This window comes from Candoia aspera, chromosome 4 (assembly GCF_035149785.1).
Source record: "Candoia aspera isolate rCanAsp1 chromosome 4, rCanAsp1.hap2, whole genome shotgun sequence".
NCBI lineage: Eukaryota > Metazoa > Chordata > Lepidosauria > Squamata > Boidae > Candoia > Candoia aspera.
The window spans coordinates 69147267-69174746 of record NC_086156.1 but is presented as its reverse complement, the minus strand read 5'-3'; the positions used below and the strand labels follow the sequence as shown (position 1 = coordinate 69174746).

The 27480-nt window shown below is 38.5% G+C and overlaps 1 protein-coding gene across 4 annotated transcripts in view; it reads left to right on the top strand.

The window, feature by feature from the left end:
- ANKRD17 (ankyrin repeat domain 17) overlaps positions 1-27480 on the top strand; it is a 123820-nt gene that overhangs the window by 41692 nt on the left and 54648 nt on the right. For 3 of the 4 annotated variants that reach the window (XM_063300395.1, XM_063300394.1, XM_063300393.1), the window contains exons 2-5: positions 3971-4124; positions 5882-6038; positions 10391-10538; positions 17270-17417. In XM_063300395.1, the coding sequence (XP_063156465.1) occupies positions 3971-4124; positions 5882-6038; positions 10391-10538; positions 17270-17417 (607 nt within the window). Of the gene's footprint in view, positions 1-3970; positions 4125-5881; positions 6039-10390; positions 10539-16487; positions 16608-17269; positions 17418-27480 lie in introns of those variants that run through there. The other variant, XM_063300396.1, reaches the window with a different exon arrangement.

Sequence of the window (27480 nt, the reverse complement as noted above, 5' to 3'; positions counted from 1 at the left end):
GATGTACAAGAAATTTGGTGGAACAATTGCAGTTTATCCTTGCAGGGTATCAGGCAAGGTTGGGTTTTAAGTAGAAATGTGAAGGCTTGAGGGAGGGGGGGGAAAACAACCCTGAAAAATTCAGGGGGAAAACCCCCCAGGCCTTTTCACCATTGGAAAAAAAAATGAAAAAGTAAGAAAAATCTTTAATGAAACATTTTTAATTATTTCATAACAAGTAAGAAAGATAATATATTACTATCAACTATTTCACGCAAATATTTTCTATTTATTATAGGAAGACCATTATGTAGCATATAAGAGCATAACAGTTCCTATACATACAGGATGACCAGTGTAAAAACAAGATGTATTTGCTCTTCAAGATTCAGTCTCTAATTTATGGACTTGTTTATCGTTGCCTTTTTATCTAGAAGTCGAGAAACTGGCCCTTGCATAGACTTCAAAGGACATAACTCTGTTTTATTATCATGTTGATGGTTTCTTCTAGTTTATTTTTTTCCAGTTTCTCAAAATGCTAAAATTATGAGAATCTGGGTTTCATAGAGTTCTGCAGCATATAATTCCATTTCTAACAAAAATGAAAAAGATACCAGATGATCACATGACCATATCATATGGAACTATGAACCCTCACATTTTTTACACCACCAACAAAGAAAATCTGATGTCCAAACTTTCAAATACATTCTTTGGGAAATCCAGTACACCCTAAATACAATTGTTTTGATGAATCAACTTTAATCTCAAATCTGTAGATACCATTTTAACATTTTTAAAGACATGAAGCCATTCATGGAACATTATTGGAGACTCTAGTTCCTTAGTCAGTGTTTAAAATATCCCAGAAATTTCCACTTCAAAAATATTATTGAGGTTTTGATGCAGCTATGTTATAGGTTTTACTTCTGTCATGGATTCAATCAAATAAGTATTTCAGGTGCCTTTAAAGCAGCCAAAGCATCTGGCCCATATTGGTCTGTTAGAACATGCTTAACTTGAAATACCATCATTGTTACAAACGGAGAAGACCAAACACAATTTGGAGTTTGAAGAAGTCCTTAAAATAGTCATTACATAACAATTGGTTTAAAGTCATAATCATGATTTTCACCCAAACTTTCCAATATAACATTTTACCACCTGTTTTCAAAGTAGAATTTTTCCAAAGAGTTAAATATTAAGGAAAGATGTTATCAAAACCCTATCTGCACCTCAGTATGCCCCACAGATTTATCACCATAGTACCCCTGGAAATAAAATACCTTTTCTACTGTAAGATGTTCCGAGAACAGTTTAAAGTAAACTCACTGAGTAAATACAATTTTTACTAAATTATACTTTTATATTTAATGAATATACTAAACAAGAATATAGTTTTTCAGCACAGGTACTGTCACACCACTACTCCATGAGTTGCATTGGTTGCTTGTGTGCTTCCAGGTGCAGTTCAAGGTGCTGGTTGTCACCTTTAAAGCCCTTAATGGCTTAGGACTGGGTTAGTTGAGGGACCAACTCTCCCCAGTTGTTTCTACCCATCTGATCCACTCAGGCAGGATGCGCATGCTTCTGGTCCCGTCGACTAAGGAATGCCAGTTGACAGAGCCTAGAAGACGTGCCTTTTCTGCTGTAGCATAGGCAACAGTAAACAAGTCCACAAATTAGGGACTGAATCTTGAAGAACAAATACATCTTGTTCTTACATTGGTCATCTTCTATGTACAGGAACTATGGAACATTCTCCCTCCAAAGATTAGGCTAGCCCTGACCCTGCTCGTTTTTTATAAGTCCTTAAAGACCTGGTTCTGTGCCTGTGCCCAGAGGCCTGAGTTTGTGCAGGCACCCATTTATTGGTTATATTAGTGGTTATGGTGTATGGTTTATTCTAGGCTGCTACGTATTTTAATTTTTGTATTGTAATTGTTTTTATTTTTTAATTTTGTTTGCCACCCAGAGTCACTTGTTGAGATAGACGGCTATATAAATTGAATGAATGAATAAATAAACAAGATAGTTGTATGAGTAAACCATATATATATTGCATTGAATAACGTTAAAGTAGGAAAGGGAACTTAGATTAGTAAGGGGTGGTATAACAATATATACTGTGTATTTTAGCTCTTCTCACCAGTCACATTTTCTCTGTCGCTTCGAAATTTCTGGAAGTTTTATATTGCTAGCCTTATTACTAGTGTACTGCAGTCCTTCTGGTCCTTTCTGTTTGGTTGTATCCAGGAGATATTATTTAGTATAAATTCTGTTGGGTCATAATATGTTTTTTGTTTTTCTGTACCTTGTTTTTATTTGTGTGTGTGTGTGTGTGTGTGTGTATAAGTAATTTATCTGGATCTCTGGAGTGAGATGCCATCAATAGGTTTTCTCACCTCTAATAAGTGATTGATTCCCTTAGATAATGTATGGCTTTACTAACAGATTGGATGAAGGTGAAAAACTGAAATTAAATTCAGTTAAGGTGAAGGTGATCTTCTTCAATAGAAAGTCAGCCTCAAAGATTGAATTTGAACTTGCTCTTGTATAGATCGCAGTCTTAACACTCCAGGTTTGTAGATTGGGAATGCTCCTTGATCCTGTGCTGTCCCCTGATTCCAAGGGGAAATAATGGCAAGAAATACGTTTACAAACTTAAATTTAATGTGCCAAGCAAAGTATTTCTGGCTGCCCTGCTAATAATTAACCATGCATTGATATCATTAGAATTAAACTACTGCAATGACTATTGTCTGAAAACTTCATTTGGTTCAAAGTGCAGAAGCTAGCTTGCTGATCAGTGAGTATGGTGATCATCATGTCTTTATTGAAAGTTTTATTAGTTTCTTTCTGTGTTTAGATCAAGGTATTGACTACAGCCAGGCTCCAAGTCAGACATTAAAGGTTTTCTGAAGGACTGCCTGTTGTTATGATCTCGCTGAAATCTGTAGGAAGATCCTTTCAAGGAGGCTTATACTTGCAAAAACTGGTTTATCCCATGTTCAGAAAATGGTGTGTTCTGTGGCATTCCCAACTGAAGGACGTGCTGAATTTAAATTGTTTAAATTCAATTTAAATTTTAAATTGTTCTAATAAGTATGGTTCTAGCTTGACAAACCCTGCATTATTTCTTTTTGGCTTTTCCAACACACTATGGTCCATTTGTTGACAGTTTGCTATTTGATGTATGAGCTCAGCCTGTGTTATAAAGACATGTTCTGTTTGCCTTATTTTACAAATAAGTTAGCAAACTATGGGAAAGGCATAATGAGATCTATAATGTTGTAGCAAATTTTTCTGCATTTAACCAATTATATTAAGCCATATCTTCCCTTCATCATGGTTTGTTGAATGAGCTAGAAGCAAACCCATTTTAGGCTGGACATCTGCATAATTTCTTTTGACAACTTTTCTAATTCTTGATTTATTTGCTGTCTTTTTTAAAAATAATCTTCATTTTGCTTACCACAGTGTAGGAACAGAATCAGAATATAAGCTGCTGTTCAGCATTATTCATACTAAATTGTGTTCCTGTGCAAACAACATTTTTCTACAGTTTAATTAATAGTTCAAGTGCTGCTGGTATAATTGTTCAGAGGTTTCAGTCTATAGAATTCAGGCTAAATGAATCCTCCTCCCAATGCAAGAGTAGAAGGAATAAGAAAACAATTTTGGATGTTTAACTATGCATGTAAAACAATTAAGTCTCAAGAGTCTAAGTGGGATCTTAAGAAAGAGGTGTCATGTCTCAAGACCTTGACTACTCAGGAATTCTATCACACTAGAGATCTCATAGGAAGACAAAGTGCTGAAAAAATCTAATAGTTAGAAAAGAGAAAAAATAATTATTATAGTTCTTTGATTTCATAAATGAAACTGGCAAGTAGATGTTATGGAAGCAAATCAATATAGATAAATTCTTACATACAGGAACCCTTATTTCAATATAAACTTATGAATTAAAATTCATTTTTCTTCCTAGGTGGAGTCATTTATTTTGGATCAGGATGATTTGGAGAATCCAATGCTCGAGACAGCTTCGAAATTGCTGTTGTCAAGTACTGCTGATGGTGCTGATCTGAGAACAGTCGACCCAGAAACTCAAGCTAGATTAGAAGCTTTACTAGAAGCTGCAGGTAAATAATACCACCATCTGATTTTAAGGAGCTATTATTTTACAGAATATTCACAAAATAATATTGAATTCTTGAATATTTTAGGTATTATTTAGTTAGTTTAAGGATATGTGTGTCTTGACAACATCTCAACTGAACTAGTACAATACACCCTCTCCTTTTTTAGCAACCACAATCTGTTCCAGCAACTTCGTCGTTAAGAGAAATGGTCACTAAGCAAACATGTGACTAAGAAAGAGAGAGAGAAAGACACTACGAAGATCACTGGTTGCTGCCATCTCAGTCAGATAAAGTACTCTCTACAGTGTCCTGTGCCTAACCCGTTTTTCTTCTCCTTTTTTACCCCCTCGCAGGGTGGAGAGATTGCTTAAACAATCTCTCTCTTCCTGAGCTGTTTTTCTCTGCAGCGCAGTGCTTCCCTAAAAAGTGATAACTGCAAGTTAATAAGCTCAGCTCTCTGACCTTAATTAGTTGATTAGAACCCTCTGGCCCACTGGCACTGCTGCCTAAAACTGACCAGACCTTTATGAGTTTCACATTGAAAGCTTTTCTTGTCAGGTATATGAAATTTGGTTGTAAATGCTGCATTGGTCAGAAAATGAATTTTTAATACTATATATTTGCGAATGGTCGCTAACTGAGGAATGTCTGTATGTGGTTTCTGGAGCTGCTTTTAAAGACTGTAAATTTTAATTGACACATAACAAAGGTTCTGTGTTGAAGTTGGTGCTAACCACTAGTTAATGTGGAAATATTTTCATCACATTCTTGTAGGTAGTTTTAACTTTGCTTCATTTTATGACTGTAACCTGGTTATCTGAAGAATTCCCTTTGCCCATATAAGCTTTCCCAGATATTCTGATCCTCATTTGAGATCTTGTCTGGTACCCTCCTATTAGAAGTAAGCCATGTAATTTTGATTGTATCTTATTTATAATATTCTAAAAGTCTATCTTTGCCAAGTTTTAGTGTCAGATAAATTTTTAGTTACTCTGAGCCAGCCTTTCTCAACCTTTTGACCCTGGAGGAACCCTTGAAATATTTTTCAGGCCTTGGGGAACCCCTGCACATTCAGGCCCAAATATAGGCCAGAAGTTACAAAATTATTATATTCGTTTCATGTGTAGACCTGTATATATGCATTAACAGTGTTCTTAAACTAAAAATAAAGAATGAAACTTACCTCTTTAATGTGAAGTTGCCTGAATTGAAATATTTTTTTAAATAAATCATGATCTCCCAGGGAACCCCTAGTGACCTCTCACGGAACCCTAGGGTTCCACAGAACCCTAGTTGAAAAACCCTGCTCTAAGCCTTTTAGAATTTTCAGCTTTTAGCAAATAATAAGCATATTTTATCTGCAAAGTATTGAATTGACTTTATTAGCACATTTTAATATTAAATGGCTAGTGTTGATTTGCTAGCTGTTTTAGAAATGTATTGTACATTTAAAAATGATACCACTTCCAGAAAAATATTCACCCAGTTATGTTTTTTCTCTGCGACTTGAATGTGATTTTGTGTAGAATGGTATCAAGCTATGAAGAATATTACAAAAATAATTTTGCATCTTCTCCAAGATTGTTTTCATGTATTGTTCATAGTACATGTACTTGGTTAAAAGTTCCACAATATTAGTAATATTAGTAGTGTGAATGGTGTTTTGTCAGTAAAGCATATGCCCTCAGGTTGTCTTTATTTTCCTCTTTCCCTGTATAAAACTGCTTATCCATTGGTCTTATGATCTGAAATAAAAGGAATAGGTAAGTTATCTACAGCTGATGGCAAAGCGTTTGCAGATCCTGAGGTGCTTCGCAGACTAACTTCTTCGGTCAGCTGTGCATTGGATGAAGCTGCTGCTGCACTTACCCGAATGAGAGCTGAAAGCACAGCTAATTCAGGGCAGATGGACAAGTAAGTATTTATCTGAACTGACTTCCATAAAATAATCTTACTCTTGTTTCTTATATTCCTGCTGGAGAAAAATAAATCATTATTAAGCTATCCATATTATTCAGATTTGAGAATATGATATTTCTTACTTAAATTGTTATGTACTACATATCATAGAATCATAGGCTTGGAAGGAACTATAGAGGACATCTGGTTCTAGCCCCCACCCCACCCCCTGGCTTGGTGAGGGATCCACTAGATAAGCCATGACAGATGGCAGTCAAGCCTCATTTTGAAGACCTCTAATGAAGGAGATTTCACTATGTTCTCTAACAGCTTGTTCTGCACACTTTCCTCCTGATGTTTAGCCTGAACATCCTTCCTTGTAGTTTTAACCCATTGGTTCTGGTCCTGCCTTCTGAGGCAGGAGAGAATAAGTCTACATCTATATGACAGCCTTTCAGATATTTGAAGATTGCTATCATATATCCCGTTAGCCATCTTTTCTGCATGTTAAGGTTCTGTACCATTTCCAATCCACTCACCATCTTGGTGCCATGCTCTGAACTTACTCCAATTTGTCACTGAATGATTGTAACCAAAGAGTGCTCATTAATGGCTACACTTTGACTTGAAGAGAAGTATGAAGAGTAATGCTGTGTCCTGGACCCAGTGCTGTTTAATATGTTCATCAATGATATGCATGAGGGAGTTGAGAGGAAGGACACTTAGAAAGTTTGCAGAAAACACGAACTGTGAGGAGTGAGAAATACCTTTGAAGAAAAAAGATTTTAAAAGATCTAAAAACGCTTAAATAATAAGATGAAATGGATGGAAATTAACAGAAAGAAATGTTTCTGCTTTCCTTGCCAAAGTCCTGTTTGCTTTCCCTGTGAGATCCATGAGTATGGAGTTTCCAAAAGAAATGGAAGAAGACTGTATCTATATACTACCGAACTCTTGTGTCTGTTTGTTTGTAACCTTTAACCAGGCAAAACAGTGCATCATAGGCCAACAATTTTTGAACCAAGGTACCTCAAATGGGCTAATTTACAGAATACATCCAATGACTCCCGTGGAATTGAAATTTGGCAAATTTTATAAAACATTTTATGACATAAAAATTATCATAAAACATTTAATGACATAACACAAAATGTCATAAAACATTTCCTGTGGTCAACTCCTGATGTTTAACTGTGCTGTACAGTTCAGCATTGGCTACTTTCAAGGCAGATACATCTCTGAATATCTCCCTGAATTTTTAAGAACTTTTCAAGTGAAGACAATACATTAGAAGCTCTGCCCTTGTTGAAAGCATTGAAGAGTCTGGTAAGGAAATATCTCTGAAAAAATGAACCAATGGGTCACAGTTTGTGTAGTATCTTGTAATATTATGGTGGCTAAGCATTGTTTGAGGTCATCTCTTCCTCTGGTAAATGGTTTTTGTTTTGGTCCCTGCAAAACTGAATGTGATGTGAGGGACCGATTTTATCTCTCCTCAAGTTGCTAGATGTGTCATATTTCCTCTCAGCTTTCTCTTCTGCAGACTAAACATACCCAGTTAATTTAACCATTCCTCACAGGACTTGGTTTCCAATTCTCTCATCATCTTGATGGCCTTTTTCTGAAATCACTCAAGTTAGTTGATGTCCTTTTTAGATTGTGATGTCCAGAACTAGATGTAGTATTTCAAATGATGCTTGATCTAGGTAGAATAGAGTATAATTATTGCTTTTTATGTGGACTTTATGCCCTATTAATATATCCCAAAATAGCATTTGTCTTTTTAGTAGCTGCATCACTCTGTTGGCTTGTGTTTACCTTGTCACCTACTATTTTCACATATAATATATTATAAGCCAATCTCCCCAGTTCTGTTCGTGTGCTTTTCTCTCCATATCTCTCCCTCCCTCCCTCTCTCTCTCTCTTCAGATGCAGGACTTTACATTTCTCCCTGTTAAGTTTTATCCTGTTCATTTTGGCCCACTGTTCAAGCCTGTTTAGATTTTTTTGAATCTTTTCTTTCTAAGTGTTAAAAATTTTGTAGTTTTATGTCTACATATTTGATAACAATCCCCTCAATCTTTTCATTGGTTCATTCATAAAAATGTTGAGCTTCAGAAGGCCAAGGAGAGAGCCTTTTGGCATTCTATTGTTTCTTCTCTTCAAGCTGATGTGGAACCATTTATTTTATTTCCATTCTCTCCTCTTCAAGGTTCTCTGCAGGAAATTCAGTGGAGGGAATATTTGTGTGATCATCTGAAGGTGTCAGCATAGGAGTGGGGATATTATCACTAGCAACTGGATTTGTAGTCAAAATTATAAGCTTGAAGGGTACATCTCATAAACCCTCACTTAACCAATTTTTTTCCATACATGAAGTTGCAAGTTGTGTGCTTGTGCAAAACCACAGTAGCCATTTTGCACATGACAAAAATTGTGCCTGTAGATTTTTGCAGTGAGATTAGAGCAAAATAAAATGCAAATGATACCGACAGAATATCATACTAACAGTATTCACAAAATCCTGGTGAGACAAACATTACTTCATCCATTTTTGGTAATATCAGTATAAATTTGACCTGTCATCTAGGTTTTTCCTTTTTGACTCCCTGCGTACAGTACCTTTTTCTGATCGGAACATAAGTCAAGATTTCATTTTACTGAAATTATACACAGGAATCTGTTGAACAAGCCAGTAGATAACATTTCATTAAAAAAAATTAAAGTCATATTTTGTTCATACCTTTCATGTTTATAACTGTCATTTCTGCTTGGAATAAAAAAACTGTCTGTAAAAACAGTTCAGTAAAATGTTGATAGTTATCACAACGTTGTTACAAATTCTTTGAATTCACATTACGTAAGAGTAAGTTTTACTTAATCAGGCTTTACATGATTTGTAGTAATTTGCTATTTTGGTTACAAGCTGTTCCACCACAACCTCTCATGTTTTCTCGTCTTTCATGATAAGCCTATAAAACTAGCTTATTAAGGATGTTCGGTGCACCTTCAAAATTAGGAAATCCAAAAATAAGGATACTACAGTTGAAAAGAATTTGCTCAGGGAATTACCCACAGATACAGTCTTTTGGCAATTCCACAAGCTTGGCTTCCTCAAAACATTTTACATTACATAAACACATTCTGAATAAATATTCACATTATTTGTATGCTTTATACTGAAAAAAGTATTACAGCATCAAGGCTAAGAATCAAGGCCAGGATGTAAGGTATTGCTTATTTGTTGCTTTATTTATTGTGCAATTCTGTGTACCACCTTTCAAACAAATTTTCTTAAGACATTTAATGTATAAGCATTTTAATACCACAATTTAAAAATTTAAAGTGAAAACATTGGATAAATATATTAATTGTATAAACATCAAATGCAGAGAAGAGACATCAAAAGTACATTAAAAATGTACATTGTAGCATAACAGTTATTAGCATATTAAGAAGATTCTCAAGAGTCCTTGGATTCCCTGGAGATCTCCAGCAACTGGGGGATGTCATATTTAAAAAGGAAAATACTGTCATGCTTACATAGACAAAGTAGAAGTGTTTTCAAGATTCATTCTAGGCTTTGCCCTTTGCTTTGCCTGTGCATGCCTGGAACAGGTAGTTGAGATATTGCAAAGTTTGAGAATCCCTGAGATGCATAGATTAAAACGTAATAATTTAAAGTAAATGTATATTTTGCCCAGCTGTAACTCCAAAGAAATCATTAGTTTTATTCATATGGTGTTGCACAAATTCATTTATCGCGTTATGAGATCATGATGCTACAAAATTTGACAAGCCCTACATTAAATATATGTTTAATTTTAAAAAATGGCCTAGAGTATAAAAGCAGATTTGCCTCCAGTTGGAAAGATAACAAAGTAAGCACTATTTATTTTACAATTGAGAGGATATTTGGAAACCTGGGGAGATGACTTCTAGATAACCACCTGCTGCCTGTGAATTATTGGTGAATAGGGTATGGAAGATATTTTGAGTTGTTTCAAGAATAAAACCGCACATCCCCTATGAAGTACGGAATGGGCTGTTTTGCACATTATAAAAGCATGTTGATCTTGAAGTAGCATTTTTGTTCAGATCAGAGCACTTCCAAAATGCTCAATACAGCCCATTTTGTAAAATTTCATTCTCAGAATGTTTAAAAATAAGTACAGCAGTATTAAGAGAAGCCAATTCTCTTTAGTAGATGGTGGGACTAATATTTGGGCTTCTTACTTGACAGTGCAGCTTCATAATTGCTCATCTCCAGTAATCATGCTATATTTCACTATATACGTATGGCATGTTTAAGTCTGTAGAATATTGATGTATCCACACTACTAATAATTTTCTCTGTATCTCTGTAGCCGCAGTTTGGCTGAAGCTTGTTCAGAAGGCGATGTAAATGCTGTGCGAAAGTTGCTTATTGAAGGACGGAGCGTGAATGAGCACACTGAAGAAGGAGAAAGTCTCCTTTGTTTAGCCTGCTCAGCTGGATATTATGAACTTGCTCAGGTTTGTCTCTTTTTATGTTCTAACAGAGAACCTAGAACATTTGTTTACAACACATCTTAAACATGACATACAGTTCAGTTTTTTAATAGGTGAAAGCCTTAGGTGAAATCCATTGTCATGTGGAGTGGACATCTGTCCAAGCTGGGATTTTGGTAGATCCTTTGCCATCTACCAAATTTCTGTAGGGTCTCATGGCCAGAGCAGATTTTAAGGGTACCCAGGGAAAAGGAAAAGAATAATTTCTTCTCCATCGCAAATTTTGCTGACTTAAGCAGCTAATCAGTAGAATTGCTTTGGGTACCATTTCTGTTCTCTTAAACTGTATGCAATAGAATCTTGACATTTCCCAGAGGAAAGCCAAAATACATTGGAAGAGACAGCTTTTCTAAGCATGTTTTCTGTTTTGGAAGGAACGATTGCTACATAGAGAGATTCCAGCAGTGTTTCATGTCCCTTGCCTAAAATCAACAATGACAGAACCAGCCACAGAAGATGGGGCAAAAAAAGAATGAAAGTTGATTGAAGTTTTCTGGTAGAACCTTTCTACCTTAGTGTTTCTTCAGCCTAGTGAGAATAGAAACTCTTAGCTCAGGTCTTCTCAATATTAGCCTACGGATGAATGAGAGTATGTGCTTTGACTTGCTTCCACAAAGGCATATCCAGAATATTGGCCAGAATGCCATGCCGTATGATTTCCAGCAATGCTTGCATTCCTTCCCTGCAAGTTACAACTAGTTCTTGAGATAATGGGAAGAAGGTAGACTCTAGTGGTTTTTCATTAAATGTTAGGTTGCAACAACTGCCTCAGAAAAGACCATAAACACTTAGAAAATATATTGGTGGGAAGTCACAAAATTCCACCCTCTTCATAGTGGACAGGGAGAGTATTTATCTAGTTTTTGCCTCATAAATGCTTGAGCAGTACATACTGTACATGCTTTCCAACAATTTTCAAACTTGGAAAGATTACTCTCTGTATTGAATTGATGAGTTACCTTATTAAATGCATCATGAAATATCTCTAAATATTGTACAGCAAATGCATATTAAAATGATAAAGTAATACAAATGCAAAATAAAAGCACTTATCAGGAGTTAAATTTCTATTAACCTATTTTTTTGCAACTGGAGATGAAGATGGATTCTGAAGCTAAGCACAGCTACCATCTGCTGTTTCTATACAGCAATAGATATAAAGCATTTATAGAGTGACACTGTTGTTTCCACAACTGCTTTGCGCTCTGAGCAATTACTTTGGATACCTAACTCAGAGTAAGTCAGCTTGGAAAGGACTGGATTTCATACTCCGGAAAGCTCCTGGAGACAAGTCCAAACAAACAGGGAGTATGCCTTCATCCTTTCTCTGTGGTGGTAAATGAAAGATACGCCTGCACATGAAGACTTAATCTAGTCATTTAGTCTTCTGTTCCAAACCAATGGCAATCAGGGCAATATTGATCACCATTCACCAGGGAAGATACTTTGCATATGTCAGCACAAGGTACATTGTTTTCTCAATTTCCATAATCTGTTCTCTGAACTCCCACAACATTCAAATGATTAGCTCTAACTAATCAATTGAACTTCAGCCCTGACACTAGTTTCCATATCATTGGTGTTTTTTTCAGCTTGCTTTAATGGTACTGTGAACATAGATGAAGATGACCAACATAATACTTTCTGACAGCATTTGGTGCCTCAGATGTCGGGCTCAGGAATACCGGTATCAGAATTTGCAAAGATACCCATGCTTGGATTGTTAGAAATCTAGAGAATTCTAGTTCACTCCTTGAACTAGGAAAAGGCCGTCAAAACAATCAAGGGGTTTGAGGAGCTACTGAGTAGTGATATTTGCCAGCTTGGCAGGCTTTAGAACAGAGCAGGAAAAAGTAAAGAGAAACTTTCTCCAACAGAGATATAAATGCTTATTTACTAACTTAATCTCTTACTCTTAAGTTAAACCTTAACTAACATTATTTCTATAGAACACTAACAATTTAATCACTTAAACCCAAAATCAGAACATTGTTTGTTTCAGTTACAAGCAAATAATCCAAAACTGGTTTCCAAGTAGAAACAAATTCTGTCACAGTCTTTTCTCTTTTATCAGTGCTGTCAGTTTTGCCATCTGCACCAGTTCCATTAATTTGACCATCCATTCTTCCATTGTGGAGTTAGCAGAGTAATTCTTAATTCTCTGGTTTTCAGTTAGTTGAAAACCAGAAAACCTAACTTTTATCTTTTTGCTTCTCCCAGCTATCAGAAACAGCCCAGATTCAGTGCAGGGTTCATGACGGGCAAACAGACCTATGTCTTAAATATCAGATAACTGTATTGCGGTTTATCCCTAATACCCTATTAGAAAATCCATGGAGAGGAAATTCAGTAACACCATGTTCACTATGAGCCAGATTGGTGTACTGGTTAAGGCATTAGGCTAGAAACTGGGAGACTGTGAGTTCTACCCTGCCAGTCATTCTCTCTCAGTCCCAGGAAGCAGGCAATGGCAAACCACTTCTGAAATCTTGCCAAAAAACCTGCAGGGACTAGTCCAGGCAGTTGCCAGGAGTCAACATTGACTTGAAGGTGTGCGTGCACACACATACACACAGCATAATAAATAAATTCTGGTTTTCATGAATGATCAAACTTACTGCTCTTGTCAGTGGGATTAGTTAAACAAGTGAGAACACCTCCGTCTGTGTTCACTGTTACACCCATCCCTGTGACTTCTTAACAAATCAGGGCTTGAAATGAAATGCCTTGGCTTCTTAAGAGAATAATAAGCCAGAGGTTCCTGTTTGGATGTAATGCTAAACAAAAATAAAAATAAAGGGTCCCTGGTTGATTCCTACTGATAAGCACAGTGTGGTAGCATATGTCAGAAGATGTATTCATTGGAAATGAACTGGATGTTGAAGACATTTGCCTTATTATTCACATTACTTTTGTTATTGCCATGAAAGTTGCAATAAATTGATACCAGGTATCGCAGCTAGACCACTGATCAATGCAACATACAGGGATTACATGATGTCTTCACAAAAACATCTACAAGGTACAGGAATTACCTGAAACTTATAACTTGCTAATTGCTTACCAGGTGGAATTTAAGGTCTTGGTATGATATTAATCTTTAAAACTCTGAAGCCTGACTATCTGATAGACAGCCTCTCCCGTTATGATTGTGTCCTACTATTAAAATTTGCAAGAGAATCCTTTTGAAGATGCTTCAGTATCAAACCTTCCATTGTGGCAGATGGCAGAGAAGCTTCTGTTGCTTTCAGATTATGGAATGCACTCCCTTGGGAGCAGCATTTGGCCGCTTTCATTTTGCATCAGAGTCTGGTAGCACCTACAAGACCAGCCAACTTTATTAGGGGTTAATCTTTCATGAGCATAGCTCATTTTTCATTTTAGAAAGTCTGTAGGCTTTAGAAAGTTAGGTTTTTCATTATTAATTTTACATCAATTAAAATTTATGTTTTTGACATTCTGGATTTAAAAAAAAAAAAAAATCATTAGCTGCCTTGAGTGATTACATAAATAAAAAGGTGGGGTATAACTTGACTAATTAAATAAATAACATGTTTGACTCCTGAGTTCACAATTTGTGACTGGCCTCATGCACAGAAGTTTAATATGGTATTACAAGCTCTAATTAAACTGTCATTTGAGCTTCTTCCCTCATGATACTAATTTAGAAGACAAAATTTCTGGTGAATGTTACTTTGACTCATGGTTTTATGTAAAATTCCTTTCTTTTAAAAAGGAGGTATCTGTCTTTTACCACAGCAAGGTGATGCTCTAATCATAATCATTCCCCATATTGGTTGTTTACGCAGTTTTCAGGAGCTTCATATCTTTGTTCTTATCAGACTCTTTTGATGAAAGAGAATGATATATAGTACACCCAATGTGAGTTACTCAACTCTTTAAAGACTGAATCAATCTCTTCATTGATCAAACAGATCACTGTTTCATAAAGAGTTAGAAAGATTACCTGATGTATTGTACTGCTTTATTGGCCTAAGAACTATACTGGCCTAGTTTATGATTCCAGAGGACAGAGGGTACCCTAAGATATTCTATGAGTTGTCCACTATTGGATACATTTCATTGTTTGGTAAATGGCTGTATGGATATAGGACAGAGCTTTGGTTTTGGATGCATAAAATTCATGTTTAAAAATTATAGGATGGATACTGCAGCTTTCAGTGGGTCCACACTTGCAGAAGATGTGGTATCAAGCTCCATGCTTGCTAGAAGAGAAATGTAAACTCTGGATTTAATTTTGAATTGCTTCATGTTGAGAAAGAGAAAGGATCTAAGCTGCATAATTACCAGAGGGTTTTTTTGGGGGGTAGCGTCTTTCAAGTTGAGGGGATACATTCTTCCATCCTCAGTTTTCAGTGCTTCCCCCACAGTCTGTTTACTTATTTCCAAAATGTCCATAATTCAGATACCTTGATTCAGTCTGTGTTGTATGTTCTGCTACTTTAGGTTTTTCCTTACTGTTCTCCCGATGTAGAACATGTTTTTGAGATTCAGGTAGTCCTCATTTAGCAACCTTTTGCAGTTTCACTTAGTGACTGCTTTGCTTAACGAGTGAGTTGCCTGTTCCAATAGTGGTTACTAAATGAGGACTACCTGTATTTTAACTGTTTATGGCTGCTGATGGTAGTGGAGTTGAGAAGCTATTTTTCCTTGATATAGAAAATTGAAGGGTCCTGCTTTTCTTAATAGTGAATTTATCCCAATGCTAACCATCATTTTCTCTTAATAAGAATAGAAATTATAGTTTAAATAACACTTTCTTCAGTTGAAAAACTCTATTGTACAATTTGAGTAGGGGATAGCTGCAAAAGGTAACAAAAACATTTTGGATTTCTTTTGTCTTTCAGTAAGTTCTTTGCTTCCTATATGGTAATTCATCAGCAAGAATTGCCTTTTTAATCCATGTAGTCCAAGATACATGTGGTTTCAGATTCTGTTTGTGACATCAACTTTAATTGGGAAAAAATATGGTAATGTGAACAGGGGGGCTGCACTTTAAGAAGCTTTGTGGGGGAAGATGGGATATTTTTGTCTCCTTTCCTCAAAAGTAATATCCTCAGCAAATATCTAATGTAGCCGAGAGAGAGAGAGGATTTCCTATCTTATTTGCTCAAAAAGAAGAAGCCCAGATGATCAGACAGAAAAAAAAAAGCTTCTAAAGTCTAAATAATAATTTTAAAAATCCTGTATGCTTCCCAGCTTTTTATCTCATCAACCAGGCTTTCCATCTCTAACTGAAACCCAGTCCTGGAGATGTTTTCACCAACAAATGCATGCATGCGGCAGACTTGTATGTATCTGTGGATATATGTATGTTGATATAAGAGCTGGCCAGAGGACAGGTTTTGTAACAAGGCAAAAATATAATTCAGCTGCTATTGTCAGCCCTATAAGATAGACCAGACTAAAAAACAGACACTACACAGATCTAAGTTCCTGTCCTTCAAGGCCTACTCTTTATCCACTACAGATTAATTGAATTAATGATTACTGATGGAAGTTATCTGTAAAATAAGGTGCCCCAGTTGAACATGCATGCAGACACAGAGGAAAAGAGACTGGAAATCTGAGCACAGCAAGCATAAACGTGTGCATGTTTATTCTATAGTAAACCACATTTATTTCAGTACTCTTACTCTCAGGTAAAAATTCTCTTGCCGTGCTGGAGATGTAGCTATTTAAGCTAGTTTACTTCCTTCTCTTTGTAGAAAGGGAATGGGTTGATGAGTGACATTGGAGCTGGGCTGCAAGCATAACTAAAACTATGTAGTATGACTCACTGAGATTTCTAGGTAAGTAGGCTTAGGAATCCTAGTCCTGTTCAGTCAGCATGGTAATTTTAATTTCTTCTTGGTCTCCTCCAGGTATAGTGGGTGAGTTTGTGCAGTGGACAGCCTTTTTATCCATGGAGGATCCTGATTTTCCAGAGAAGAGAAAGCCTCCATGGATAAAGGAGACTCTGCATTCCAGAGACTGGCCATCTACAGAGGAGGATGATAAAAGAAAGACAGGGTTAGCATGCTTTTCCCAATCTCCCTGAAGGGACATCAGAAGCTTCTCTTATTCCTGTCTTCTTTCAGCTGTTTGTTTTCTTGATTTGCACTTCCTGCCTATGGGCTTGCTTCCAGTTGCATCTTCCTCTGTTGTTCAATTCTTAGCAAATGTAAGTCACCCCCTTCTCCCTATTAACAGGTATTTGGGGGCAAAGTAAACTTTTTCATTTCAAGTAAATATAGTAATTCTCTTTCTCTGCCCTCATAATGGCCCGCCATATGCATACATAAAAGAGGCAGAGTTAGCAAATGCTACACTGAATAGAATTTGAATTTTTGCCTGGTAGAAATCAAAGAGAAACAAGCCAGTTAAAGGTTAGTTAGACATAAATAAGACTTCATGTTCCTATTTGTTTTGCATTGTCATGCCTAAGAAGTGAAACCTGAAACCCCAGTTTCTTCTGTCTTGGAATATGATTTGGGTTATGTGATGTTGGCTAAATAATACATAATTAAAGTGCAATCATAATAATCCGTATGATAATGTTGCTACATTAAGCATAGAAGTATTTTAAGTGGCTGGTTTACAAGACACAGCAAGCAACAAGGATTGCATAGTTACACAACAGATTTACTCACTTTTCATATTAATGATCAGTTTTTGTTTCCTATGTCAACCAGGTCCTCCTAGCAATGCATGCAAATGTTGAAGACAGAGGTATCAAGGGAGACATAACACCTTTAATGGCTGCTGCTAATGGAGGCCATGTCAAAATTGTTAAATTGCTGCTAGCTCATGGTGCTGATGTCAATGCACAATCTTCAACAGGTAAATACATTATGGAGACACAAGGGGAATGTAGAGAGCTTGGAACTCTTTAACATTTCTTCATATAAATATATTCAGGAATTTGTATGCAGATTTATCATATACCAGTTTGGAAAAATGATTACTTTTAGCAGAGGTTTATATGTAGGATAGTGAAAGCAACTGAAATATTGGTATAGTTAAGCAAGGACATTGTATAAGTCACTTTAATAAGTGAAGTTTGTATGTGAACATTGTATCCAGATCTTGGCTTTTCCTCTGAAAAGTTGCCAAGGATTTCACATTTTCTTTATGAAAGCTGTCAAAATTTGCTAACATTTGTATGATCTGACAAAGAATATGCATTCTATGCAGTGCTTTGGGTTCAGTCCAGAAGTGGTTTTGGAGATGTTGGGATGCAGATGGAGCAGCTGTCTGAAACTTGTAAGATCAGCTGTGGTTTTTTTGGGGGGGTGCACAGCTGCAGCTGCTGGACCACCCTGGGAAAAGACAGCTGTCTTCAGGAGTTTCAGACTGGTCATGTACATTTTGAGGCACCTTTTTGGAATCGGATCCGAAGTACTGGATCTTTGAATTTGAAAGTACATTGGTTTCTTTCAGGTATCATGGCTTCTTAGCTGTCATAATTCTGTCAAATGAATATTAATGGATCCCTTTTTTCTGATTTAACTTTATCCCCTTACTGCCCCTTGGTATTTCAGCCCTTGCATCCCTGTCTTACTGTTCCTTCTGCTTTCCATTTCTCAAGCTTTCTTGTGAGGATGTCTTCTTGAACTAGGTCATGATGATAATCTGACTAAAAGTGTGGTCTTTTATGTATTAAATAGTAGTAAAGGTAAAGGTTTCCCTTGACATTAAGTCCAGTCGTGTCCGACTCTAGGGGGCGGTGCTCATCTCCATTTCAAAGCCGAAGATCCGGCGTTTGTCCGTAGACACTTCTGTGGTCATGTGGCCAGCATGACTACACGGAACGCCGTTACCTGCCCACCGAAGCGGTACCTATTAATCTACTCACATTTGCATGTTTTCGAACTGCTAGGTTGGCAGGAGCTGGGACTAGCAACGGGAGCTCACCCCGTCACGCGGATTCGAACCACCGACCTTCCAATCGGCAAGCTCAGCAGTTTAACCCGCAGCGCCACCACCTAAATATACAAATCTTAAAGAGGTGCTTCAATTTGATTAAAGTTTGAGTGAAGCATCTCCTCAAAGTAACTTTGTAAAACATCGCTCTCTCACCTCTGAGAGCAGAGTAATGCAGCCACATTGCTTCACTTCACTGAAACTAGCCACATTTGCAAACCTTCTTCGCCACTCTCTAACTGCTGCAGAAGCTGGAAGAGGTTTCTGCTAATAAACAGTGCCTGCACAGAAATGTCTTCTGGCTTTTGCAAGTGCTGGGAAAAGCTAAGAGAGGACTGTGAGTCAGCACTCTCCTATTAGTGTTTTCTAGCACCCACAAATGCTAGAAGACACTCTTGCTTATAAGCAGTAGCTGTATGACACAAACCAGTGAGGAGACTTCAGGTTACTCTGAAGTGCTTCATCAAGGCAAGTCATGTTGTTTCTTTGCCGAGGTGAAGAGAATTGTGTCACCTCCACAGCATAAAGCTTTTCATCGAGGTGAATCTAAGTCACTTCACACAGGCCTATTAATAAAAAAGAACATAGTTGAACTGAGATTTAATACTTTCCCAGATAGAAAATAAAAAGAAATAGTTTTTTTTTCCTTATGATAGGGTACCTGATTATTCTCCAGTTAACCTGGAGAATAGTTATTCTGGACCAGGAAACCTGGTGCTTTCTAGATGACTCAGTCTGCAACTCTCACATATGGCGGGCACCAAGCTAACATGTCTCTCTTCGATGAACTTATAATGACTAGTTACTTAATTAAGCAATTCTTCCAGATTTTGGGGGAAGGTTGTTGCCATCTTCTTCCCCTGACCTAAATTGCATCATCTTCAAGAAAGAGAAATACTTATTTTTAAGAGATTACTGCTTGTACTCTTTGCTTTTCTCTTTGCCAACTCTCAAGGGCACAGGCAGCAACAGCAAAGAAGAAGAGGGCTAGGAGCGCTCAGGGATTGACTTTGACCTCAACAGTAGTGCCAGCTTTCCTTTGAAAAACTATGGGTGCGCACGCTACAGTCTCCTGAATTCATCTTAGTATTTTTCATTATGCTTCTTTTTATATCAGCTATGACCACATTCCTCCTTTGTTAATATTGTTAATTACCATCAGTTTTTTACCCCTTGTCTCTATTTGTGGTGTGGACTGATCTTCTAGAAGTCCATTTAACCTAGGATAACAAGCTCAATTTTAGCCACTGATTTGTTCATGCACATTAGAAGTTGAAAGGAGTTCAGTATTCAGTATTTGGCAAGGTTTGGGACTCTTGACTCACTATTTTAATCTCAGAAGGAACAATTACAGAAACCACAACCAGATTATTGTAATTACTGAAAAATTTACACCACTTCTGTGGGAGCTCAGAAATCCTTCTGGTACAATGAAATCACCAATACTGAAATAAATGTGCAGTAAAAAAAATAAATCCTCACCACAAGTTAGTGCAACAGGCCTGTTTAAAAATAACAAGGTTAAAACGTGTTCTTAATGTTCAAGCTAGTCTCTCTCGGCAGAGTTTTTCTACAGCCAAGAGGTTTATCAAAGAAGGTGATTTATCGAAGTGTGTGCCTAGGTAAAACTTAATGCAGTATTTTAATGTTTGACCATACTCAAAGGATCACAGCTGAATCAATTAAAAAAAAGTATGGACACGTCTATGTAGTTTTCTTGGCAACAGTACAGAAATGATTTGCCATTGTCTTCTCCCTCATTTTTTTTAAACTTTCCAGCCTAATGTATAGTTTTAGGATTTTGTGGTGGCCTCCCATCCAGGTCCTAACAAATCTGATTCTGCTTTGGATTTAAGATCACCCCATTCAGTTAGATGCTGCCAGCTGCTTCAGATCACACTGTCAGGGGTGTTATATTTTTTTCTATGTGTACATCCAGTTATGTCCCATCTGCTCCAGCAGGCTTGACATAGCTTCTCTGGGTGAGGCCTTAAAAAGCTCAGTACAATCTCACTATACCTTTGTGATGGGTGCCGTTTTACAATACCATCAACTCTTTTATTTGGACTTTAATGATAAAATGTTTTTCTGGATTTTTAAAAAATGAGAAATACAGTGCTCTAGGAGTATAGCACAAGAATGCTGATGTTTTCATTAGCAATATTGCACCATAATGCTAATCCTTAAAACTTTTTGTAAACCTTTTCTACTATTGCCATTTTAACTACAGGGTTGATGGTGGTGATAATTCTAAAAGAATTAACATTTTAAAAAGAGTGTAGACAAATGTTAGTGTTAATTGAAATAACAATTAAAAAAGGACATAGTGAAATGGAAAATGGTTATTTAGGTAAGGTAAGACACATATAGAACTTTTGTTTCTTCAGTTTGTTCCTCAAGTTCATGAAGATCTAGTACCAACATTTTGGCCTCTCAATTTTACATAGCTGCCCTGCTCCGGTTTGTTTTAATTAAAAGAAAAGGATTTTCCTCTAAATACCAATCACTGTTTTTTTAATTATGACAAAATTACTTAGGGTAATCAGCTGTGTGTAATTGCTATTTGCTTTCAGCTACAGTTCTGAGTATTCTTTCCTCCATAATGATATATGACAAGAGCAGCGAACAAAGGCAAGATGGTTTTGTCCAGATCCAGTCTGTTGTGGATAAAAATGCTGATGATTGAGCTTTATTTCAAATCAAATTGTCACAGCTTCTTTTGGGGATGACACAGCACATGTACATATATCATTACTTTTAACCCCCAAACCGGGTATGATTTACTTGTAAGAAACAACACATTTTCCTAGAAACTTGAATCAGAATCAGCTCATGCTGCTTCTTATTCAAAAGGTTTAATAGAATTCTTTATTTTCATCTTCTTGACATCTTATTTATGTATCTTTAACTATGCAACTTTAATTCCCTTCCTTCTGTTCTTTATTTTACCGCCATACTTACTCTTCTCTTAAGTCTTACAGTTCTACATACTGCTTTATCTGAACTTCTGCTGGTTCTTAGTTTCTAGTATTTTTATATCTTATATTCTCAGTTCCCTTTATCTCTACCTTCCACACTTACTCTCAACAAAATCCCTTGTTAATTGCTTGCTTGCAAGTGCTATGCTTTCCTTGTGGTTTTCTGTTCCCAGGATTGTGTGGCCTCTTTTTATGCTCAGAAACTTCCATGATCCTTTCGCAAAGTCCAGTAGGTCCAAGAACAGTCTTACGTTTTTTTCATTGTATTATAAACAGCGCCTGTTATTAATAAACTAATTCTGAAGACTAAAATATTAGCTTTTGCCAAGAAACCTAAGGATTTAGAATGGAACTTAGATAGTCAAATGCTGGACCAGTAGTTTTGTGCAACTGTCTAGTCACTTTCTTGCTATGCACATTTGGCACGTTGTATAAAATGCCGAAAAGATTGCAGCTGCCATTCAATTTTTTTTTGGATAGGGAAGTACTGTGTCAATGTCTGCAATAGTCAAGGCTTTTAAAGTAAAATTCGTGCCCAACTGTTAAATGGAGCATAGTTGGACCCATATAAAAAGTTACTCTTCTAGAATCTGCCTAATCAAAATTTTTAAGATCTTTCTTCCAGGCCCCTTGCTTCATCTCAAACGCAGTTCACATTAGGGCAAGGTTGAACAATGTTGAGTCCAGTCAGTGGGCAGACATTAATGTGGCTAAAATTAAATTTCCAACTAGAGGGTTTAGGGCCCTTGGGTTTGAGAAGTAATTTTTCTTTCATTCTGGAAATGTACTCTGGAGAAAAATGTGCTCCACTATGGCTTCTCTTTAGATGTTATAAGCACTGTGATTAATGGTCATGCAAAATTAGATATTAGACAAAAGATTCCTGATGTGGATTGTCAAACAAATCAGAACCTGTTTGGGTACACATATTTACAGTAGTTTTTTAGATCATCTCACTTGCTAAAATCTCTCTGGATGATGTCATTAGTTCATTTTGGTCGACTCCATTTGGCAGTTTCCTGAGGTGGGTACATAAAGTTACACATTCAGAGAAGCTGTGACCATCTGGCTCAGGGGAATTGAAGCAATGGCCCATATTTTTCTCTATTAAAACTGTTACAAGGATATTCATTCAGAGTAGTTTCAATTGTAAATAAAATATCAAGATCAATCTGAGCTTTATTTGCAAATCAGACCATTATTAGAAGTTGGGTTGATGCACATGGCATCTGCAGTTTTGGGACTTTTTCCTGCTTTTCCTGTCAAAAGAACCCTGCTTCCAAAGTTTGGAGCAGATTTTTGGAGGACTGCTGGCAGAAGGGAGCTGCAGAAACATGGACTGTCAAAAATTGCCTCCTCTTCTATTTTGTTTCTAGAGCAGCCTTTGAGTCAGTAAACTTTCAGTACTTAAAAAAGCTGCTGAAATGATCAAAATACTTCTCATACTTTATCTCTTTTGTAATCCAAACAATGATCGAATGTGGTTTAATGGTGAAGCTGTTGGACTAGTACTGGGAGACATAGATTTAACTGGCTTTGGGTTGGTCATAAGTCAGCCAATCTCACAGAGTTGTTGTAAGAAGGGAGAGAAAGCTCTTACCCACTCTGAGCAGGAGGGAAATGTTTCCATCTGATTAGGGATTGTAGCTGACCCCTGTGAATTCTGGAATCAAGTATAGAATGTACTTCAGAGTGTTGCTCCCCCTCTATCATTATTGGTGGTGGTGGTTTTGGCTCGGGATGCCACTGGTTTGAGTCTTTGAAGGGTTTCAAGAGGCTGCAGTGAAACACTGGATGGATTTGCTTTAAGTTGTACTGTTACAGGGTTAACAACTTTCACGACTGGAAAAGGTCCTATATACTTTGGTCCCAGTTTTTTGGATGGCTGGGTTGACTTTAGATATTTGGTGGTTATATACACTTTGTCACCTATATTCATCTTCCATTCTGGGTCTCATTTGCGATCAGCATATTTTTTTGTAATCCTCTCTAGCTTCCTGTAAAGCTTTCTGAATGGTGCTCCAGCTGTCAGATAGTTGTTTGATCCAGTCTCTACAGGCAGTTCTGTGGGTGGTTCTGACGGGAGTTCTGGTATGGCTACGAACTCTTGGCCTGTTGCAGCTTGGAAGGTGGTGAATCCTGTACTTCGACTTACTGCATTGTTATAGGCTACTTCTGCAAAGGGCAGCAAGTTGACCCAATCATGTTGTTGGTAATTTACATAGCATCTCAGGTACTGTTCCAGTATCTGGTTACGTCGTTCCATCGCCCAGTCCATCTGAGGATGGTGGGAGGAGCTTAACGCTTGCTCCGCCCCAATGAGTTTTAGGAATGTGTGCCAGAATTTGGAGGTGAATTGTGTGCCACATTCTGAGATCACACATTCAGGACACCCATGTAAACAATACACGTGTTGAATGAAGAGTCTGGCTAGCTGGGTGGCTGAGGGTAGCGGGCTGCAAGGGATGAAATGTGTTTGCTTTGAAAACAGATCAGTCACCACCCAAATGACCGTCTTCTTTTTGCTCTCAGGGAGTTCTATGATAAAGTCCATTGCTATCTTTTTCCAAGGTCAGTTAGGGGTTGCCACCTCTTGGAGTAGCCCTTTCAGTTTTCCCCCCATGCGTTTTGCTGTGGCACAAATGGGGCAACTAGCTACATACGCCTCAATGTCTTTTCACAATGTAGACCACCAAAATTGTCTGTGTACCAAATGCAACGTTTTCACAAATCCAAAATGGCCAGCTTTGCATCATGGCAGTGCTCTAATATTTTCTTTCTAACGGCTTCGGGTACATAATGTCTTCCCTTCTACCACAACCCTTGTTGCTCCTTTAAAGATGTTTTATTCTCAGCCAGTCACTCGTCTGTTTTTAAGGCTTCTCGCATCTGCATTGATAGACCCCCCTCAGTTTCTAATGGGTTACTGAGACACAGTTTCTGTGACTTCATGGACCAGCTCATGCCAGAGCTTCCTGTCGGTCGTCAACACCCCCAGCTCCCCCAGGGACGAGTCCATCACCTCTAGAATATCATCCATCCACCTTGCCCTTGGTCGGCCCCTCTTCCTTTTGCCCTCCACTCTCCCTAGCATCATCATCTTCTCCAGGGTGTCCTGTCTTCTCATTATGTGACCAAAGTATTTCAGTTTTGCCTTTAATATCATTCCCTCAAGTGAGCAGTCTGGCTTTATTTCTTGGAGGATGGACTGGTTTGATCTTCTTGCAGTCCAAGGCACTCTCGGAATTTTCCTCCAACACCACAGTTCAAAAGCATCGATCTTCCTTCTCTCAGCCTTCCTTATGGTCCAGCTCTCGCAGCCATATGTTACTACGGGGAACACCATTGCTTTAACTATGCGGACCTTTGTTGACAGTGTGATGTCTCTGCTCCTCAGTTCCTCTTCGCTTTCAGCCATAAATTGCCACAATTTGTTATGGTCCACACAGCCAAAGGCTTTAGAATAGTCAATAAAACAGAAATAGATGTTTTTTTGAAACTCCCTGGCTTTTTCCATTATCCAGCGGATATTGGCAATTTGGTCCCTAGTTCCTCTGCCTTTTCTAAACCCAGCTTGTACATCTGGCGATTCTCGCTCCATGAATTGCTGAAGTCTACCTTGCAGGATCTTGAGCAACAATCTCAGATATGCAGATGATACCTCTTTGATGGCTGAAAGTGAAGAGGAACTGAGGAGCCTTATGATGAAGGTGAAAGAAGGAAGTGCAAAAGCTGGCCTGCAGCTAAACCTCAAAAAAACCAAGATTATGGCAACCAGCTTGATTGATAACTGGCAAATAGAGGGAGAAGATGTAGAAGCAGTGAAAGACTTTGTATTTCTAGGTGTGAAGATTACTGCAGATGCTGACTGCAGTCAGGAAATCAGACGACGCTTCATCCTTGGGAGAAGAGCAATGACAAATCTCAATAAAATAGTTGAGAGCAGAGACATCACACTGTCAACAAAGGTCCGCATAGTTAAAGCAATGGTGTTCCCCGTAGTAACGTATGGCTGCGAGAGCTGGACCATAAGGAAGGCTGAGAGAAAGAAGATAGATGCTTTTGAACTGTGGTGTTGGAGGAAAATCCTGAGCGTGCCTTGGACTGCAAGAAGATCAAACCAATCCATCCTCCAGGAAATAAAGCCAGACTGCTCACTTGAGGGAATGATATTAAAGTCAGAACTGAAATACTTTGACCACATAATGAGAAGACAGGACACCCTGGAGAAGATGCTGATGCTAGGGAGAGGGGAAGGCAAAAGGAAGAGGGGCCGACCAAGGGCCAGATGGATGGATGATGTTCTAGAGGTGACAGACTCGTCCCTGGGGGAGCTGGGGGTGTTGACGACCAACAGGAAGCTCTGGCATGGGCAGGTCCATGAAGTCACGAAGAGTCAGAAGCGACTAAACGAATAAACAACAAACTTTACTTCTATGACACAATTGGAGCTTCGGGGGGGGGCAGTTGGTCACATTCGGTTTCGCTAGACACTGCCCTTAAGTCTCTACTGCAGTGGAATGCTGACTTCCGTCTCAGGAGTTGCCCTGCCCCCCATCTCCACTAACTCGTCTCCTTCGGGGGGGGGGGGTCGCTTGCCTTCAGCCCTGGGTAGGTTCCGTCTGTGAACGCCATCTCTCCCGACTTCCAATCCACCTTGGGGTTGCAATCTCTCAGCCAAGCTAATCCTATGATGACTGATTGGCTCGCTATGGGTGCTACTAGAAATCGCAGTCTCTTTCTGCTGCCCTATTTGCATCTCTAATGGCTCGGTGTAAAACTTGACAGGGCCCTCGACCCATCCAGGTGGGTAAAAATTATGGGATCTTTGAGTTTCTCCACCTTCAGTCTCAGTCCCGTCATGATAGCCGGGTGCATTAAGCTGTGGGTACAACCACAGTCCAGCATGCCCACTAAATCTGCAGCCCCTCCCCCCATTAGGGCTCAAATTCTCAGTTCTACAGCAATGAGGGGGCAATATCCACTTACCAGTGGGTCTTCGTGCCCATTGATCCAAGCCTGGCCCTGGACGCAACTTAGGACAGGCTCCTTCCATTTCCTGCTGGTGCATGATTCTCCTCGCTGGAGTTTTCAGAATCGGTGAAGCAATTTTCGAATCTGGTCTCCATGAGAGATGCAGCCATGCCTTGGCTTTTACGTGCTGGTGGCTTTGGGTGGTCAGGCTTGACTTTCGGCTTGGGAATTGCTGTTAGGCGTGAGCGCTCTCCTATGCGATGCCCTTCTTTTTCATACTTGAAACACAGTCCCTTCTTTGCTCTCTGCTCCTTTTCCACTTCTCAGCTCTGGCTAGGCTTCTTCAGCGCTGCAGGAGAGCTCATGGGGGCTGTTGGCGTTTTCCCCCTGGCTTTGTGCGCAAATGGCATTTGAGTTGATGTTGGGTGTCTTCTACTTCCCTGGCCAGGTAGATCCATTCTTTCAAGGTTCATGGATCTCCGTGCCCCAAGGCTCAACATAGGATCTTTGATTGCAGCCCTGCTTTGAAATAGTCTACCTTCAGTGATTTGGGCCAGTCCGATAGCTTTCCAGCTAACTCTTGGAACTCCATGGCGTATTCTGATACTGATTTCGATCCCTGCTTGATGTGCTGCAAGCCCATTTTCACCTGGAGTTTTGCAAGGGGGTCCTTGAATTGCTCCCTTAGCGTGAACATAAATTCATCCAGGGCTTCCAACTCCAGTGCATTGTGCAGTTGAACATACCAGTCGGCTGCCGTACCTTTCGGTCGTTGTCCCACAAATCGCACTTTTGCCTGCTCTGTTGCAAAAGTGTCCTTATACTCCTCCATAAACATCTCAACGTTGGTTAGGAAGAATGCTAATCGCTGGGGGTCTCCATCAAACTTTACATGGAACTCCCAGGAAGCTCCCACCTCCAGGAGGCTTCGCACTCCTCTAAGACCTCCGGGGCTAAAACTGCTGGTCGCAGTTCATACTTCCCCCATGACACCAAGTGCTGTTCGTGTTCTGGCCTCTGGCCTCTCC